The sequence below is a fragment of the Lytechinus variegatus genome, chromosome 10 (genome assembly GCF_018143015.1).
Source record: "Lytechinus variegatus isolate NC3 chromosome 10, Lvar_3.0, whole genome shotgun sequence".
Taxonomy (NCBI): Eukaryota; Metazoa; Echinodermata; class Echinoidea; order Temnopleuroida; family Toxopneustidae; genus Lytechinus; species Lytechinus variegatus.
In genome coordinates, this window is record NC_054749.1 from 1031847 (window position 1) to 1053238 (window position 21392).

Here is a 21392-nt window from a genome sequence, read left to right on the forward strand (position 1 = left end):
AAAGCATCCATAGTACAGCTCGTCGATGTCATGGTTGACGTTTCATATGGACCACCATCTACAAGGAGAACGTTTTCTGCATTGGATGGCAGCTGGATTGTTACAATGGTTGTTGAGATCATTGAGGTGTGCAGTGATGTTCATAATAATAAAAATTTTATTTACTGCAAAATTGCCTTCAAGCGGTTAAGAGAAAGGAAAATGAAGTATAAAGGAAATAGAAATAGAAATGCTTTGCAGAACAAAATTTATCACTACTAATATTACAATTTACAACTTTTTCACCAGATCATGAATAAAGAAATACCATTAAATGGGCCAATAAACATATGATATGATCAATTTAAGATTTAAAAAGATTAAAAGGTTTTAAGCATAACTTTAAATGTATTAACACTGTTAGCATTGCTAATTTGTAGGGGGAGATTGTTCCAAATAAATGAAGCTGCATAAGAGAAAGAACGCTGACCGTATTGTTTGTAAGAGGTATGAGATCGAGAAAGAAGAGATTGAGAGCAGAACGTAGAACTTGAACTGGCTGATATCGAGGAAGGAGTTCATCCCTGAATGGGGTCCACAGCACACTATTGTCGATGTCGTCTTGATGGGCATTCTGTAATTAATAAATAGAGAAAAGAAAAGCTGTCAATTTCAAGTTCTGCGATTTAATCTACACTGCATATAAATCAAAATTGTTTTGACCATTATTATATCAGGAATTATTTTACATTATTTAATTGTTAATATGATAGCCATTAAGCATGACATTGGCGTATGAAAACTCTCACTATTTTAATATAAATTTCTGAGAAAACTGCAGAGTTGTATATATTTGTAATAAAGTTGTAGTAAATTCTATGATTTAACTGCATTTGATTTAATGAGGAAAGTTTGCCGTCTCTTTCACTGGAGCAAGATATTTTTTACATGTAGTTCTCATTTTCTTCCATGAAAGGTTTTGTTGTACAGAAACAGCAGTAATTTTTTTTTTCTGAGGCACAAATGACTGTAACAGTGGCAATAATTAAACTACAAGGTAATAATGGCTGTTGGTTGCAATCTGAAAGTTAGGTATTTAAATTACCCATTAAGTAATTAAATTACCCATACCTCTCTCTTCCAAGCTGATCCAAGTCCAGTGACTGCGTTGGCTCCATAATAGGTAGCCCAATGGAGTCAGCAGATAACCAGGTACTGGAAAGTCATGGTTGTCGTAATTGGGTTCATCGTTGGTCGAGAAGTGATACCCAAGCTGAATTTGTCTATTGATGGCCAAGGTGGTATGTTGTCCACCGAGTACACAAATGCCTGGTTCCCTATCTTCGAAGCCATCTCCGAGGCATACTTCACTCTTGCATAATAGAAATGGCTGTTTGTTCAAATTAATTCTTGATCAGTTGGAAAATATTCTGAAATTTGTTTGAGCCGCAAACTCTAATTAATCTTTTATACCTTGCAGCAGAACAAACTCTTAATATCCTGAAAGAAATCTAGTATATATAACTTCCCAACAAAGTCAGAAAGGGAAAAATATTTTAGAAGAATATTGTTATTAACGTAATATAAACAGACAGAGAAGGAAATACATAAACCAAAAAGGATTCATGAAAGAAAAGAAAAGAATGGACCTATGCTTGACAACACCTGCTACTGCTTTCTTCCTGATCAAAGACAGATTTTCAGTAATAATAATGATAATAATGATGATGATAATGATAATAATGATAACAATGATAATAATATTAATAATTGGATTTATATTGCGCTTTTTCCACTGTTCAAAGTGCTTCACAATTATTACCCGGTCACTGGATTCATAGCATTCCAAGCAGTGTGTTAGGCGCAAACTTGCTAAACCAACCACAATGATGGTTGTTTCCTACCGGTACCCAATTAGTACCTGGGTGAGAGTGGCAAAGTGTGGATTGATGCCTTGCCAAAGGGTGCCATGCCATGGTGGGATTCGAACACATGACCCTCTGATTACAAGGCGAGAGTCAGAACCACTACACCACGCGCTTCCACCTCAGTACAGCTGAAGTGGCGAGCCTCGCAACCAGGTTGCGTTTTATTGGATTTGTACTGTTAATTGGGCTGTTGCAATGCGTCCTGAAACCCAATCAATATTTACCTCAGCTGAACAAAAAAAAGCTAACATACTCTACCAGGAAGCTACAAGGAGAGATGAATGACAATGCATATATATTAAGGGATTTTTGATGGCCTGCCTAAGTCTCGTAATCACTTATCAAGTTTAATGTACATCTTCTGTAAAGTCAAACAGATTTCTAACATTTGACTTACACAGATCCTATTTTATCTGTATATGGATAGTCCTATAGATAAGGTTTCCAATTTGTGACTACAATTTATGAATATGTCCATTTAGTTTGTCAAGGATCACGTGTACAAATAAATTGTTGGATTCTCTGCATGTCTTTTTTTTTACTTGAATATTTATTATCACAGCAAAATCATTAGTATCCAGATCAATTTAGGATATCTTGACCATTCCTATCATGTTATGAACAAGTCTAGTTGTGTGTTCAGTGCAATTTGCTTTTTTATGCATCCACTAAACAAAGATACCATTGGTAAAACCTATAAAGCATATTTTTGTTTACATTTGATATGGAATTCTAGGTTTGGGCTCTGACTGCAGAGGAAGGCCGTTCTATTGTTTTCAGATCCGGTGTTTCGTATGAAGAGCTTAGCGGAAGGGAATGGAAAGCAGTGATTATCATTGAGAAGAACGATCAGAGGTACATGTACCAACCAATTGATACTATCAGTGTGGCAGACAGTATGGTTTCAAACTCTGTCAGCATCTGCGCTAAAACCCAGCATTTGCTTGATGCCGATTGCCGCTTCATGAGGAGTGCCAGTGAACCGTCTGCGTTGTCAGTCATGGGGTACGATGCTAGTATGCCTTCAGTTCTAGGAGATGAGTTCATGCACAATGGGAAGTTGATGAGGACAATGTGTGCACAGACGGTTGATATATCCAAGGCAAACAGTTCCGGGGCCCTTAACTCGGGTTTTGAAGATAGCATGAACTCGACCTTCCTGCCAGTGGACGGGGGCAGTGTTGGTAGATCAGCTTCTGCCAGTCCTGTGAATGTACCAGATGTCCCAGAACTTGTGTCTTCGAGTCCTTTGAATGTGCCTGATGTCGAAGAACTGGTGTTAGTTTTTCCCGAAGACGATCCTCCATCAGAATCTGACCCAGCAAAGGGTTTAACAGTGGAAGACATTCATAACCTGACTCCTGTAACAATGCCTGCACACCCTATCACCAGGCAGCCAAGCTATCACACAGATGTCTCAGACAACACCATTGACTACATCACAGACTTCAACGAGGAAGACTCTTGTGAGAATTTGCAAGATAGTGGAAGCGAGAAAGGTACGCAAACAGAAACTCTACCAGACTGCATTAACCTTCACCAAGGTGGGCTAGTTGGTCCAGATATCACAGTGGACCTGGTGAGGCAATTGCAACTGCAGAACAACCAGTCAACATCTACGACAGGAATCCCAGACTGTGTGGAGCAGGAAGACAAGAGACATAAATACCTAGTAGACAATCGTACACATTCTTTTGGCAGCGTGAAATTCAGTTTAAATGACAAGGAACATAAGATCGACTCTGGATCCGTTAGCGACAGTGAATTAAGGACTACACCTTCCATTACAGTTGATGACTTTGATAGCAGGCGTAGACCGCTATTACACGCGCGGCCGCGGGTTGTCACACACTCCTTCTCTAGGACAGCCGATTCATCTTTGCCTATCCGTAATGACAGCATGGCAGAGCTATGTCAAGCAGGAGATGAGACGGAGGAAGAGGAACCGCTCTGGATGTGGGTCAGTGGTGGAGGGTGTGTAGTAGAGCCGACATCACTCCCAAAATGGTTTTTCCAAGGTATCTTACCCTTCTCTTTATTTCATATCTCTAAGCATGGACCCAAGGTATGGGCAAAGACTGTTGCAAGAAACTTGCGATCAATCGCAAGTCTATTTTTGGTCCCCAAATCAATCATATGTCTTGCATTTAATTGCAAGTCCGTGATTGATTGCTAATCTGCTCCTTGAAACATGGAGTGTAATCTCATTTGCTACAGTTAAAATTGATCTATCAGTTGTTAAATTGCAACAGAATACTTGCAATTGATCGCAAATATTTTCTTGCAACACCCCCTAAGAGGGTTTTATTGAGATAATTGAAATAATTTTTATTCAATTCACTTTGCATCTTTGATATTTTCTGTACAGATTAAATAAAATCAAATTGATTGTAATATTTTGCAAATCGTTTGTGAGGGACGGACTCTAGATGATAAGATATACATTTAAATTTGTTAACTTAGTGAAAATTGGGTTATAGATTATTTCCATCATGCAATAAGTTTTATTTATGAAAGATGTAATTCTTGTTTTAAATATATTACATTGAAATAAATTCCAAGCACCGTTAAACACATTTTATTGATTTCTTTCAAGAAACCAGTTTTATTTCATTTCATTTTATTTTCCACAAATCAATCAAAATACAAAGAAAAACATACAACTCATTCCGAAATAGTATGAATAATTACAATATAAAAGCAGATTCTAAGTGGATGGACCTAAAGTAAAGCAAAAGCTTGTTGTGGATAGGCCCTTAACAAATAATTCATGTGTAATCATTAATAGCTACAAATAATTATATTTTATGTAAGCAGACTCTAAGATAGATGCACAGATAAATTTCTTGTCTGTCTTCCAGCTCTTGGATGGAAAGAAATATTTCTATCTATTAATATGATTTGTTTTATATACCATATAGCAACCCTTAGTCAACAGAGCTTCCGTCATCGCTTACAAGAAGGGCCTTGGCGTAGTTTAATCCTCAATTCTTTGAGGCGACGTAGGGAAGAAGAGGCCATGTCATTTGAGCACTATCCTAATGCAGTTGAAAGGGTAAGACTTCAATCCAGTAATAGTTGAATGTAATTTTTTTCTGGCAAAAACCTTTATTTACCGTATAGCAATGTATTTTCAGACCATAATTTTTTTTGGTGTGTGTACAGAAGAACTTGTATTTTTTGGACATTATCAACTTAATGTGGCTTTCCTATATATAGTTTGTGGTGTCATTATGTCTTTAGCCATTATAGTGTATTATATATGTTTTGTCTAACAAATACTGTATGTAGATCAGCAGTGAATGGTCTGCGTTAGGATATTAAAGACTTCAGGCCATTTCGTTTTAAGTTTGATCATGAATTATAGGTTTTCATCATTCCAAAATAAATGAATAATATATCACAATAGGATTACTTATTACGCATACCCATGGTTCAAATGCAGAGTTCCTGGGCTAAAGTAGGTCGCCTCCAATGGTACAGTGAAGGGAGGAGACGTCAATGGATGGACTGTACCATTGAGCTTGAGAGGGGTGTTGATGGTACAGGGAGGCAGCAGAGTAGATTCTCCCTTCATTATCAGTCGTTTGGTAAACAGAAGGTAAGACCAGCACCCCGTCTTACAAAGAGTTTTGATAGATTCGGTCAGCCACAACTATGGAAAGCCAGCAATGCCTATATCCAAAATGCATGTTCAAAATGTTTTCTAGATACGTATATTCATAAATTCATTGTTTTCTTGACAATTTGGTGTGTTCACTTTTCTTTACAATGGACATTTTGCAAATTTACTGGAGAAAAAATTATGACACTGATGGATTTCCATAGAGTTATGATTGATTGGATCAATCATATCCCTTTGGAAGGTGGGGCCCAGATCCAGGATTGAGCAGTAGAAAGTTGGGTGGGGGTTGCAAGTGGCCCATTTTTGTCATTTTTGTTAATGACTCTCTGTTGTCTTTTTCCAAAAATATTCACATTTTTCTTTCTTGGATCTGCCTCTTGATAGGGTACTCCATTCTTTATTCTTAATAAATTTGAACTAAAGGCTCCCTGAGTATGAAACAGATTGTCCTGAATTTACAGAGGTGGTTTTTGTCTCACCTGCATACCAGAGTGAGACTATAGGCGCTGCTTTTCCAACGGCGACGGCGTCAACATTAAATTTTAACCTAAGGTTAAGTTTTTGAAATGTCATCATAACTTAGAAAATATATGGACCTAGTTCATGAAACTTAGACATAAAGTTAATCAAGTATCACTGAACATCCTGCATGAGTTTCACATCACATGTCCAAGGTCAAAGGTCATTTAGGGTCAATGAACTTTGGCCAAATTGGGGGTATTTGTTTAATTACCATCATAACTTTGAAAGTATATTGGTCTAGTTAAAATAACTTGGACATTAGAGTAATCAAGTATCACTGAACATCTTGTGCACATTTCAGGTCACATGACCATGGTCAAATGTCAATGAACTTTGGCTATAATGGGGTATCTGTTGAATTACCATCATAACTTTGAAAGTTTATCAATCTGACTCATGAAACTTGGACATAAGAGTAATCAGGTATCACTGAACATCCTGTGCAAGTTTCAGGTCACATGATCAAGGTCAAAGGTCATGTAAGGTCAATGAACTTTGGCCATGTTGGGGGTATTTGTTGAATTACCGTCATACATCTCTGTAAGTGTAATTGGTCTAGTTCATAAAACGTGGACATGAGAGTAACTAAGTACCACTGAACATCTTGTGCGAGTTATAGTAGTTGTCAGAGTCAGCACTGCTGCTATATTGAATCACGTGATGCAGGTGAGACGGCCAGAGGCATTCCACTTTTTACAGATTAACATTTTACAGATAATCTAAGTAATATCAGACGAAAGAGGAGATTCTAAGCTTTACAATGGCAGGTCATTTGTGTATTGTATTTATGATTAAGTTATGATAAATCATTGCTAAATTTGTTTTTTGTGGGACGCACTGTATAGTCAAAATAACATTTGTGTCTTAGAGAAGGAAACCTCGGTCTTCAATATTTTCATGTCTTTTCCTGTTTGTGTATTAGTGTTATATTACCAGGCTGCTATTGAAACTTGTTTGCATGTTATACATGTAGTTTCAAGCCCTCAATATTTGTATAAAACTTGCACATGTTGATGTAAAAAAAGAAGAAAGGATCGCCCTTATTCAGCTATATTGTGAGATCTCATATTATGTGAGTCACATCTGAACAAAGAATTGCTGTTGGGTGAAGAATATTTTGATACAAATTCGCTTCATAAAAAGAAAGCAACACAGTTTGGACCACATTAATTAAATTTACTTGTAAGAGATCTGGGGGGGGGTGTTTCATGAAAGTTGTCAGCACCATCTAAATTGTCAATGCTGACTATTTCAGTGAAATCCTTGCTTTTGATTGGCTGAGAAGCTCTGCCCTCTGACTGTTACTATGGTAACTGTCAGAGAAAGACATATTGTCAGTGCTGATAACTTTCATGAAACGGTCCCCTGAGAAGGGACGAAGAGGCATCTCCCAGGGATTGGAGAGTTGATGAATCCTTGTTTTGTTTTGACAGCTGATTAGATTTTTATTGAGTGAAGTGACGTCTGTTCAGGAGGTGATTAATGGCTCGGAATATCCTTCATTCTGCATCTTCACACCAAAGAGGGTGCTGGACAGAAAACCAATCACATTACGTGCAAACAGTGATGGAGAGCTGGAAGAATGGGTGAGGAGATGTAGTAGTAATGTTACCATGGTGACTGACACAAGTCATGATGATGATGATGGTAATGGTGATGATATGATGATGATGATGATGATAATGATGATGGTGATGTTGATGATGGTGATGGTAATGGTGATGGTGATGATGACGATTATGAATATGATGATGATGATGGTGGTGGTGGTGATGATGGTGATGATGATGATAACGATGATCGTGAATATGATGATGATGATGGTGATGGTGATGATGGTGGTGGTGGTGCTGATGATGGTGATGATGATGATTATGAATATGATGATGGTGATGATGATGATGACAATATGATGATGATGGTGATGATGGTGATGATGGTGATGATGATGATGGTAGTGGTGGTTGTGATGACGGTGATAATGATGATGGTGATGATGTGGTGATGATGATGTGATGATGTTGATGTTGATGATATGATGATGAAAATGTCAATGATAATGCTGATGGCAGAACTCATTTCATAGGTGTAGGCATTTACAGTGAACATTTTGTGAGCCCCAGCTGGAACGCTTACCCAAGAAATCAGCGTTTTACCACTAACAAGCAATTGAGCAGGTATTTTAAATTCATAGAAGACTGATTTGAATTAAAACTCCAATCTTTCCTGGTATATTCTCACAAGATAATTCTTGATGTGCTGTGACGCCTCTATATCGATGCATTATTTTCTTTAAACTATTATTTTGTTATGAACTAGGTTGCTGCAATCAGCCAAGCGTGTACAGAGGTAAGGGGTATATATGGAGCGCCCTCTTGCAGGGCATCGTGGTTAGTCACATGTAGAGGAGATGTCTTCGTTCATGAAACACTACCTAACATGCAGATTGCACCCTCATCTCATCTGTAAGTATCATCTTGCAAATGCTGTAAGGTAAACGTTGATAAATTTGTTATTCTTATACATTGTTTATTGAATAATACATTAGGTTTGTTCCAAATAGGAGAAATGATGTAATAACTTTGACTGTGTCATCTTCAAAATTATGGAATGTTTTTTTTTCCTCTAGACAGTCTCTATCACTAACAATTTTCATACAGGAATTAAAGGTAAATGCTAGTTTTGGTAACGATATCAAAATGAGTTCGTACAGAATCCAATGAAGTGACCACCAAAGTGTCTGTTTGTATAAATAAAACGCATGTGCCATAGGATTCTGGAAGAAATTGTGTAATTGCTGAGAAATCAGCAAATAAGCCCAGGATTCGGGTAGAGCATCGGGCCTGACGCTCTAAGCAATAATTATACATTGTCCCACATGCGCTTATCTGTGTTGGGGATCTTCGGTGTGAACATTTTTCAGCGTAGATCTCAAGATTTCACAACGTTCAGTTAATGTGACTGTACCAGATCTATATCCTCGATGATATACTGACAATTAAGCCTTGTTTTATAGACTTTCTCATGATTTTAGTGTTTACTGCAACTACTTGAATTTCTCTTTAAAAAGCCATCCCTTTTGTAGATAATTGTATGAAGATGAATTAATTCATAAATGAGTTGGGCCTAATGGGATAAATGCAGCATAAGTAATAATAATAATAATGATAATAATAATGATAATGATGATAATAATAATAATAATAATAATGATGATGATGATGATGATGATGAGAATGATATTAATAATAATAAAATTTCAATTAAAGCTTAATATGCATCCAATTTAGCATGAAACTTGGTCATATTCCAATGGGATTCTTGCTATTCTTACAAGGGAGTGGAGCAAGTACAAACATTGCTTGTGTACAAGCCAGGATTCAGTGCCAAGGTTATTTTTTGTTTATTGAATTATTTCTATTTTTATTTATACAGGGTGGCATTGTCAGTTTTAGAACTGTTTTCCACATTGGCCCTGTCATAACATACGATTTGTTATGATTGATATAATTGAATCAGTAATATTTAAATACATGGGCCCGTGTTCTGAGGTCAGGTTTAACTTAGACCATGGTCTAACTCTGTGCTAAAATTATGGGAAGCCAAAAGTGTCAAACTTTATTAAGTTGTATGTTATGTTTACTGTGCTCTTTCCTGATTCATCGATGGTGAAGACAATCATCTAGTTATACTTCCTAGACAATTATGAGTGATGTGATTGCCAAATGAGCTGAAATATGATATCTTTACTGTTACTGTGTTAGTGATTTATGTAACAATTGGCTATCCATACTTAAACCACAACTGTAAACCTGAGTTTAAGTTAAACCCGACTTGAGAATACAGGCCATGTAATCAATAGCCCAATTAAATATTCACATATATCTGTGGAGTGCATATCGCTCTGATGTATTAATTGCTATATACAAGCAGAACATTATTGTATCATATAGATGTAGGACTGTTGTTGTCTTTGAAGGTACTGGAGGCAGATAGGAGGGCATCTAGCATACATTGAAGCATGTGGAGCCGGAGTGGTCTGGGGTCTAGGACTGGACCACACTCCTTGGGTCTACTTAGGAGGGTATGGTGGAGGAATATTCAAAGGTAACTTTTGGTGATGATAGATAGGTTTGCTGGGAGGTGAGAGGAATAATAGATATGTTTTTAACCAATAGGCCAGTTTCTAGTTTGTCCTTTCTGCGCATGATCAGAGGAAGGTCATTTGTACATCTACTAAAGTGACATGGTGGTTTAAAATCTAATGAGATATGCACCAGCTTTGACGTCTTGATTGTTCATATATTCTTTTAAATTGTGTTTTTCATGTACATCCACAAAACTACCAATGCGTCCACAAATGACTGGTATTTCACAATTTGCCAAGTACATTGTGCAACATGCTATGATATGAATTCAAAGTAGGAATGCAACAAATATCTTCATAAAGCGTTCATTGGTGTGCTATTCTAGTCACCTGGTCTATTCAATTTTTTCATCCTGCTATGTAAGGCATGCTTATGTAATATCTTGCTTTGAAATCTGCTCCTATCATAATGAAAGAAATGAAAGGTCATTTGACCAAAATTGTCCATGAAGTAAGTGCGAACTGGTCTATTCTCATTAAATTTGGCACACACATTGGTCTTGACGTAAAGGTGTGCAAGACATATATAATGCATGTGTCAGAAATCATGTTGCCATGGTAATGACATATATGGTGAAAATTTGATGAAAATCTTGCGGTTTGAATTACTTCATCAATTTTCAACCAATCCTCATGAAATTTGGCTCACTCATTGGTTTCGAGGTAAGTCCAAGACACATATTCTGTGTTTGTCGGAAATTGATTTGCCATGGTAACAACTAGTTTATTCCCCAAATTAGGTAAAAGTCTTGTGGTTTGTACTACTTCATCAGTTTTAAACCAATTCTCATTCAATTTGGCTCACACATTAGTCTTGAGGTAAAGATGTGTAGGACATATTTTTCCATGTGTTGGAAATCGTGTAGCCATGGTAACAACATATATGTCATAAAATTAGGCAAAAATCTGGCGGTTTGAACCACTTTTTTAACCAATTCTCCTGATATTCAGCTTACACATTGGTCTTAGGGTAATACTAGGCAAGACCTATTTTTTCCATGTGTTGGAAACTGTTGCCATGGTAATGGCATACAGCAAGGATATTACCTTCAGTGATAGTTTTAGTGCAGCTTTGTATGAGCTCCAATGAGCTTGTATGCAATGTGTGATTGCAATAAAATATTTTGCTGTGTGGTATGCTGTGTTAGGCTGCGTATTGCTGTTTTCGGTTAAAGTAGCGATACTCAGTTTAAATGTAATGTTGTGAGCCATGCTTTATAGAGAATGAGATCAGTATGTGGGAAAGGGAAGAATGAGCGAAGAACAGGAGGATTGGAGGGGGGGAGGAGGAAGATTTTTTTTTTTTGGGGGGGGGGCGGGGAGGGGGTTGGCGGTATTCTTGAGGATTGTATATGATTTAATGATTTTAATGATGATAATAATAAAGGTATATTTACCCAGGGAAGCCACTTCAGTTCTGAAAGCTATTCTCCTAGCGGGCCCTGCTATTATCACCCCGGCTTTAGCTTGGCTGCCTCTAGCGCTCAAGCATTCAAAGAATTTTTTCCTACCGTGTACCCATTCATCCCACCTGGGTTGAGTGCAGCACAATGTGGATAAATTTCTTGCTGAAGGAAATTATGCCATGGCTGGGATTCAAACCCACGACCCTCTGTTTCAAAGTCAGAAGACTAATCCACTGGGCCACAACTTTCCACAATTTCCTTGTGAAATAAGTATTGAATTATTATTTTTTTTGTTGAAGGAAACAATATTGGTTTTAGGATTAATTGAAAGGAAATTAAGAGTGAAACTAGCCCAGGATGCAGCTGGTTAATAGAATGGTCTAGATTAGCTAGGTGGGCCTTTATTTGATAGCTTTGTATACATTTATGATAGGGTACTCAACTTTACAGTCACGATGATAGAATAATTTTGTTTCATTCTACAGGGATTTACAGCAGTTCACTTGGCAACCAGCCTCAGACTGACTCCAAGAATATCTATGTGTTTGAGAACCAAAGATGGAGTCCTCTTGCAGGCTTTACTGACAGGTATCATCCCCAACCATAAGAGGGCTGCATTTCAACCTTATTCATATTAAATAGAAAGAAAATAGCTACTGTACATGTATAATATACATTTTACATCAGTCATTTGTCCAACTACTATTAAAAATGCAAGCTTCAACAAATTGTCAAGACTTTATTGACATGAACCTGCCTGGTGATCTAAAATTTGATTAGTCATGAGCTCTTCATGTGATAAATCATAATTTTACCTGATAAATAAAATTCACCTGAGATAAAAAAAAGTTCGACTTAAAGATAAATGCTAGTTTGGTAACGATATCAAAATGAGTTCGTACAGAATCCAATGAAATGACCACCAAAGTGTCTGTTTGTATAAATAAAACGCATGTGCCAAAGGATTCTGGAAGAAATTGTGTAATTGCTGAGAAATCAGCAAATAAGCACAGGATTCGGGTAGAGCGTCGGGCTGACGCTCTAAGCAATAATTATACATTGTCCCATGTGCACCTATCTGTGATGGGGATCTTCGGCGTGAACATTTTTCAGCGTAGATTTCAAGATTTCACAAAGTTTAGTTAATTTAACTGTACCAGATCTGGATCCTCGATGATATACTGACAATTAAGCCTTGTTTTACAAACTTTCTCATGAAATCAGTGTTTACTGCAACTACTGGAGTTTCTCTTTAATACTTCATTTTAAATTTGTAAGTCTCTGATTTATGGCAAATTGTTCTGAAGAGTAGGTGCAGCAGCAGAGAAAACCTATTAACCATGTGCTTCTTGGATTTGTTTGGAAGGGGGGGGGGTTAGAAGATGCTGGTGTGTTGTTCTCGGGCTACATGCTAGTGTCTAAGGCTTGACAAGGTCTTGTAAATATTTTGCTGCCAAACCATTTAAAGCTTTCCATGTAAGAAGAATGGTTTCAAATTGGCAACAAATGTAGCTTTTTTAGAATAGGAGAAATCACTTGTAATCATCAAAAGAAAATTAAATTATATTAAGAACAATAAAATCTTAGTTGATGAAATTCATGGGAATGTTCAGTTATATTCTTTCTGGTATTTTTTTTTTCACCAGGGGTTTGTGGACAAATGATTCTGGGAAGATAGTTGAATCAAGAGACAATGTTCAGATGCCATCATCACACTGGCAGTGGGTGAGTTTATTGTTTTCAAGTATAGTGAGTGATCGTATTACCGACCGGCCTTGTATTATCGAACGCGCGTATCGTACACGTCAGAAAATAATTTCATACACTCAAAACTTTGTAACTTTCTTTCAAAGGGAAATTGAATAGAAAGATGATGAAAAATGGTCAAAAACACATTTTCAAAGTCTTGATATACTAGAAATAATAAAATATGGTAAAAATAGCTCATCGGTGATTTTGTTGTTTTCTCAAAAGTTTTCCATAGAAAACACACGTTCGGTAATACGATACCATTTTTCAAGTGACCAAAATATTTCACAATGCGAAGAGGGGTCCGATTGGAAGCTAATATCGTAAAAAAGACAAACCATTTCGGCAAAATTTTTACTTTTATATATTTTGTAGGCAATTGTGTAGGGGAAGGCGGGGTAAGTTGTGACAGTTTTTGCTTTTTGCATGTTAGAATTGATATGATTAATAATCTTGTCGAAATAAGTACCTTGCCTTGAAATTTAATTCTTCTGAAATATTTTCCACCTATATATAACTTTCTATCCCCACACTGAAAGTCATCGTGACCTTTGAAAAAAACGATGTCAAATGGCTCAACTTGCCCCATATATGGGGTAAGTTTGAGCCACCTTCTGGGGTAAGTTGAGCCACAAAAACTATGTACAAAATGTATGAGGGGAGAACCAGCATGTCAATTTTTTGTTTAAAGTCTTTTCACTTGCTAATTCTCTATAAATACTAACATCCTTTAAAAGGAAAAGAGCATTCATGTAAATTTGCTCCTTTCAGCCAGCATTTCAATCGATTTTTATGGTTTGTTTGTTTTTTAAGATACATTACCATAGGAATTACCATGGCTCAACTTGCCCCATGCTGTTTGGCTCAACTTACCCCAGTCCGAACTTAGTGCGATAATTTTGTATCCACACATTTATTATGCATCCATCATATAAAAGACTATGACAAGAATGAAGATCCATACCTGGACTAATAATGTTGTTATCATGTCTTTATTATATTTAAAGACGTGTGTGTTTATAAAGCACTTATCTATTTCACACTCTTTTTTACTTTTTTGGCTGAAATTCATATTTTTCCCTCTAAAAAACTACTTTTTGTTTCAAAGTTGAAAACAATATGGTGGGGTTAGGGGTTTTGCTATGGGTCATCAATACATGACACCACCACAATGTCTGACTCATTCATTATTGGCCTGGGGCTGGTGGCTCAACTTGCCCCTATGCTCAACTTACCCCGCCTTCCCCTATTCATGGTGAACGTTTGATGAATTTTATGAGAATAATGTGTTTGATATGATTGAATTCATGAAAAGTGTTCGGTAATACAATCCACTACCGTACATGTTTTATTCTTTCAGTCATTCACACTTAGACTTTTCCCCAATTACAGCTAAGAACCATCAGGGGCCCGTCTAACAAGGAGTTGTGATTGATCGATCAATCGCAACTATGGAAAGCCAGCAAAGTCAACAGATAAAATGCATATTTGTTCAAAAAAATATCTAGATATGAATGTATATCCAAAAATTCATTGATTTCTTAACAATTTGGTGTGTTCTTTTTTGTATACAAAGGACATTTTACAAATTTCCTGTTAAAAAATTATGTCACTGATGGATTTCCATAGAGTTACGATTAATTGGATCAATCGTAACTCTTTGTAAGACGGGGCCCAGATCTCCCCATTAGCATTTAAAACCTAGATACTGGCCATGAGAGACTTAACACCTGAGCTAACTTCAAGAAGCATGGAGTACTAAAGTGTGACGTTATCAGTATTTGTCTCACCTGCGAAGCAGGGTGAGACTATAGGCGCTGCTTCCATGACTGCGGCAGCGTCAACTCCAAATCTTTTTATTGAAGGTTAAGTTTTTGAAATGACAGGATAACCTGATAGAAAGTATATTGACCTAGTTCATAAAACTTGGCCATAAGGTTAAGTTTTACTAAACATCCTTCTTCAGTTTCAGGTCACATGACTAAGGTCAAAGGTCATTTAGGGTCAATGAACTTAGACCATGTTGGGGGTATTTGTTGAATTACCATCATAAAGTTCATAAAACTTGGACATAACAGTAATTAAGTATCACTGAACATTTAAACGCAAGTCAAAAAATTAATCACAAGTCTCAAGTGCGTGCTGTTGATTGGTTGAAAATCAAGTTGCAATTGATTGCAACTCTTTCTGCAACGGGCCCCTGAGCATGGTTAGGCCAGTCATACCTAGAATGTTTCACCCCAAGAATTAATTATATAAATGATAATTTTGTGGATTATTGAAAAGACTAGTCACAGAAACAGAGACTGACTTCAAGATGTTGAAATAGACTTCAAAGCTTAGATATCCACTGATTATTAGAATAGTAAATTCAGGTGTGAAAACTTTATACTTCATAAATTATTTATCCATTGACAGCTTTGTGATTTGTAGGCTCATTCATATTTACTACTATATTGAAAGTACACTAGATAAATGTGATTTTAACTGTTGATATGAGCTTCCCAAGAGTTTCCTCATCAAAGCATCCCATCCAAAATATTAATTGTCTGTACACAGCATCGTCATGATCAAAATCATATTAAAATGTCTAGTCGTATTTTATTGTTGAAAAGAAACTTTCATTTGATCTTGTATGCGTATGGAATGAATGATAGTGTTTATTATTTTGAAAAGTATTTTTGGAATGTTTTTGTGAAAGGACTGCAAATATTCGACAAGTACCATTATTTTTTTTAATTTTTTTATTTCAATTTCAATATTTCTTTAGATATCTGACTGGAAGATCGATTTTACTATCTCTGGAAGCACAGATAAAGAAGGATGGCAGTATGCAAAAGAATTTAAACAGTAAGAATGTAATTTTTTTATTTATGTAGTTTTATTATTGTGTTCATGTTACAAACAATTTACATATTTCTTTAAAATAATATTTGATTTAAAACTAAGAATGCTTATATTCTGTCAAGCAAAGTGGATAAAGAATGTAAAAAAAATAACTAATGAGAATGAGAAGGATGAAGGGGAGGGACAGGAAGGGAGAGAGAGAGAGAAAGGGGGGATGAAGAATGAAGAGGAAGATGGGAGAGAGAAAGAAGAAGTTAAGGAGAGGGAAAGAGAAGGGGAAAGGTGAGAAAATGATGGAAGGAATAAGAGGATGAGAGGGAAGGGATGATGAAATGAAGGAAGGAATAAGAAGAGGATGAGAGGGAAGGGATGATAAAATGAAGGAAGGAATAAGAAGAGGATGAGAGGGAAGGGATGATGAAATGAAGGAAGGAATAAGAAGAGGATGAGAGGGAAGGGATGATAAAATGACGGAAGGAATAAGAAGAGGATGAGAGGGAAGGGATGATAAAATGAAGGAAGGAATAAGAAGAGGATGAGAGGGAAGGGATGATAAAATGACGGAAGGAATAAGAAGAGGATGAGAGGGAAGGGATGATAAAATGAAGGAAGGAATAAGAAGAGGATGAGAGGGAAGGACTAAGAAGAGGATGAGAGGGAAGGAATAAGAAGAGGATGAGAGGGAAGGAATAAGAAGAGGATGAGAGGGAAGGGATAATAAAATGAAGGAATAAGGAGAGGATGAGAGGGAAGGGATGATAAAATGAAGGAAGGAATAAGAAGAGGATGAGAGGGAAGGGATGATGAAATGAAGGAAGGAATAAGAAGAGGATGAGAGGGAAGGGATGATAAAATGAAGGAAGGAATAAGAAGAGGATGAGAGGGAAGGGATGATAAAATGAAGGAATAAGGAGAGGATGAGAGGGAAGGGATGATAAAATGAAGGAATGAGGAGAGGATGAGAGGGAAGGGATGATAAAATGACGGAAGGAATAAGAAAATAATGAGAGGGAAGGGATGATAATTTGAAGGAAGGAATAAGAAGAGGATGAGAGGGAAGGGATGATAATTTGAAGGAAGGAATAAGAAAATAATGAGAGGGAAGGGATGATAATTTGAAGGAATAAGGAGAGGATGAGAGGGAAGGGATGATAAAATGAAGGAATGAGGAGAGGATGAGAGGGAAGGGATGATGAAATGAAGGAAGGAGATGGGGAGAAGGGGAAATTTTGTAGATGAGAGGAAGAAAAGGAGAAAAAGAGAAGGAATAGAACGAAAGGATTGTAGGTTCAAAAAAGTAATAATGAACAAAAATTTTAAAATACAAATGACATGAGTATGTATATAAATGTTATTGAACATTCCATTTATGAATGCCTCATAACAAACTTGTATCAAATTCTATTTTTATGATAATATTTTTGCCCATAGTGATACCCCTACCAGACTAATCCCTCTTGGATTAGTTCTTTTTCCCATTCCCATGAAAATGCCAGGCATCATACAAGACAATGCAAGGTACATATTCTTTTTTTGAGATATAACGGCGTAGTTCCACTCCTATGCTTTCATGCCACCACTGTTCTGTTCCCATGGGTTATTTTATAATAGTAGTGTCAGTTTGATTTTGTTGGTTTAGAAGTTATTTTTCCCCCAAACATACCCCTCCCTTATTACTTAAACAAGCATTAATTTTCTCCCTGTGAAAAAGTTATAATAGTTAAAGCACATGATCACCAAGGATAAGTTTTCTCCCTCTTTAATTTTGTGTTTCTGCTTTTGCTTATATATGGTGAAGGATTTTTGTATGAAATTATTATTTCTTAGAATATGAGTCAAAAGTTTTAATATCAATTACCGTATTTTGAATTGCATGCTTTATGTAGCTTATATTAATATTAAAAATTCATGAATGCCATTATAGTCACAAATATTATGTACATGTACATTACTAATTGTAAGTTTTATTTGTTTTGGGGGATAATACATACATGTATGTATGCAGAATGGTAAATATACGTAAAAGGAAGTATTTATAAAGAGTAAGAAGTATAAAGATGAGAAATATTACCAGCTTTGGCAAGTGTTTCTGATAATTTTCTTCAGTTGGTGGGTTGATTTGATACTTAAAGCTTTTATCATGTTTATTTGTAGCTTGAATATGTTTTCCTATTTTGTTTACATTTCCATTTGATGAAGAAGAAGAACAATGCAAAGTTATAGCTGTTGTGTTGTTTTGAATTGATATTGGTTTATTAACCTAACCCTTTAATTTAGTGTTTATCTTTAATTTGGTATATTTTTTTCATAGAAAACTAGATAATCATAGATCTACTGTAGGTTTGGTTGGATAGGATAGAATTTCAATTAATTGACATCTTATAAGACTGTTTTCAGTGTGATTGTTTTTATCCAAAATTAGAGCTGGTTCATCTGAACTTATGCTGATTTCAGGGAATTATTAAGTGTTTTTCATTTACCATGTACAATCAGAAAGTTCCAGTAATAGACTCTTATACTAATTTCCACAAATCATGCTTTTTTGACGAAAAAAAATAAAATCCATATTTTATTGTTCAGAATGAAAGCTGAAATAGAAAATACTTCAAAAACTATTTGTGCCCAATTGATTGTGGGTCTGGCAGCTGCTTTGCAGCACCAGATTGATGTAGCTCTATCCCTTGAATTGATGAACGCCAATTAGGGTAGCAGCAACTCCCATCTTTAAATGTCTTTTGGTCTGACGCAGTTTGGGTTCGAACTCCTGACCTCCCAGTTGTGAGACGAAAGCTCTATCAACTGAGCCAATAATAATGATAATAATCCGCTTTTATATAGCGCTTAATACATTGGAACAATATGTCTAAGCGCTTTACAGATTAAATTATTTTATACCTTAGCTTTGTCAGCTCACAGTCTTAGAATAATTTAGATTAACTAATGGTCTGATGCCATAGCAACAAGCATGAATGTAGCATAATTTACCAAAAGCATGCATCATGGTTATATGGGATTATATTCAGTATATTATTTGTAAATGCATGTGCTTTGCTACCAGTGCCAATGCCAAAAAGCAAAGAACAAGGCCAAGGCATAAAACTGTCAAAGGTCAAGGACAATGCCAAGGACAAGCACATGTCCACATAAATGTTATTGACGAGGCCAAGGACGGCCTTCAGGAGCACAATGCTATACTGCAAATCTGCATAAACCACCATAGTTTCTGTCTTGGCAACCTTTGTGAAATCGGGTCATTGGCCCGTATTCTGAAGTCAGGGTTAACTAAGACCATGGTCTAACTCTGTGCTAAAATTATGGGAAGCCAAGAGTGTCAAAACTTTTATTAAGTTGTATGTTTCTTATGTTAACTGTGCTCTTTCCTGATTCATCCATGGTGAAGACAATCATTTGTTTATACTTCCTAGACAATTATGAATAACGTGAGAGGCAAAAGAGCTGAAATATGATATCTCTACTGTTAGTGATTTATGTAACAATTGGCTATCCATACTTAAACCACAACTTTAAACCTGGGTTTATTAAGTTAAACCCGACTTCAGAATACGGGCCTTTGTGTTTAATCGTAGGAAGTCTGAATAGTCAATAGTATTTGTACATGCTGCACCATTGCACTGTGAAATCCTAGGTGACCATATGCACAGCTACCATAAATACACATACATGTACCTGATGCAAATATTGGCCAATTCAGTCATGCAATCATGGTGTCATATCTAAAATCTAATAAAAATGATACTCCTGGGGGGTGTTTCACAAAGATTTAAGTATGACTTAGAGTCGCACTTAAATGTCTAGTTGCGCGCAGTATAAAAGGCATGACAGCATTGGTCAGATCATGCCAAGAGGACGCGCACTACTGCGTATTGATCAATAAGATTGCGCGTTGCATATCATGTACGCGTCGACATTTAAGTGCGACCTAAGTCATACTTAAATCTTTGTGAAACACCCCCCAGGGGAGTTAAGAATTTGCATACTACAGTGTGAGGTGGTAAAAACTTTACACTGCACAAAGGATGAATTTAAAGGAGAATGAAACCTTTGGAACAAGATAGCTTGTGTGAATACAGAAATATCAAAGAAACAGATCAACGAAAGTTTGAGAAAAATCAGACAAATAATGAGAAAGTTATGAGCATTTGAATATTGCAATCACTAATGCTATGGAGATCCTCACATTGGCAATGCAACAAGGATGTGTGATGTCACATGTGAACAACTTTCCCTCTGATGGACTATAAAATACCCTCAAAGTGTCTCTTTTTGCTTTTGATAGATGTGATAAAAGAGGCAATTTAAGTGAAATATATACTAAAGTAATGGGGAGAATTGTTCACATGTGACATAACACATTTGTCGCATTGCCAATTTGAGGATCTCCATAGCCTTATAGATCGCAATATTCAAATGATCATAACTTTCTCATTACTTGTCCAATTTTTCTCAAGCTTTCGTTGATCTGTTTCTTTGATATTTCTGTATTCACACAAGCTATCTTGTTCTTAAGGTTTCATTCTCCTTTAAGGAAAAAATGTCATAGACATAATCATTACATACATGTACATGTATGGCCTGAAAGATTATTATTTCTCAAATGATTTGATACCATATCTATGTTTGTAGTAGAGGATAATCAGGAGGTATTCTTTGCTCTGATATCAGTTTTGATTTGCACCAACTTGGGCATGACTGCAATTAATGAATCCAGCTTTCAAAGAAGTTATGATATGATAATCTTACAAGAGTTGTGGTAAAATGAATTGCAATCACCTTTTCAATAATTAACACTAACAATAAATTGTTAATGAATACCCTTGATACCAACTGTCAATTTAAATTTATTGAAAAGATGTTAGCAATGTTTTTTTACTGCAACTCATATAGGATTATAACATTGGCATCTGGATTCATCATTCAATAATTGTAGCCATGCCATCAGATGCCAATTATGTCATGAGTTGCAGTAAACATAATTGGAACCCCCTTTTTAATGAAATAATCATGATAATTTATGCTAAAAAGTGTTTATTAAACAATTTGTTCTGTTAATCATTGAAGAGGTGTTTTTCAATGGATTTTAATGTAGGATTATGACATTATTGACATCTAGATTCATTCATTGCAGCCATGATATGCCTTACTTTGGTGCAAATCAAAATTTCCATGAC

The 21392-nt window shown here is 36.1% G+C and overlaps 1 protein-coding gene across 1 annotated transcript in view; it reads left to right on the forward strand.

Annotated features, from left to right (window-relative positions):
* The window catches only part of LOC121422556 (tectonin beta-propeller repeat-containing protein 1-like), a 45114-nt gene that overhangs the window by 15866 nt on the left and 7856 nt on the right, over positions 1–21392 (forward strand). The window contains exons 8-16 of the mRNA XM_041617700.1: positions 2644–3925; positions 4829–4962; positions 5353–5508; positions 7488–7640; positions 8374–8519; positions 10034–10161; positions 12093–12195; positions 13254–13332; positions 16127–16206. Of these exons, the coding sequence (XP_041473634.1) occupies positions 2644–3925; positions 4829–4962; positions 5353–5508; positions 7488–7640; positions 8374–8519; positions 10034–10161; positions 12093–12195; positions 13254–13332; positions 16127–16206 (2261 nt within the window). The remainder of the gene's footprint in view (positions 1–2643; positions 3926–4828; positions 4963–5352; positions 5509–7487; positions 7641–8373; positions 8520–10033; positions 10162–12092; positions 12196–13253; positions 13333–16126; positions 16207–21392) is intronic.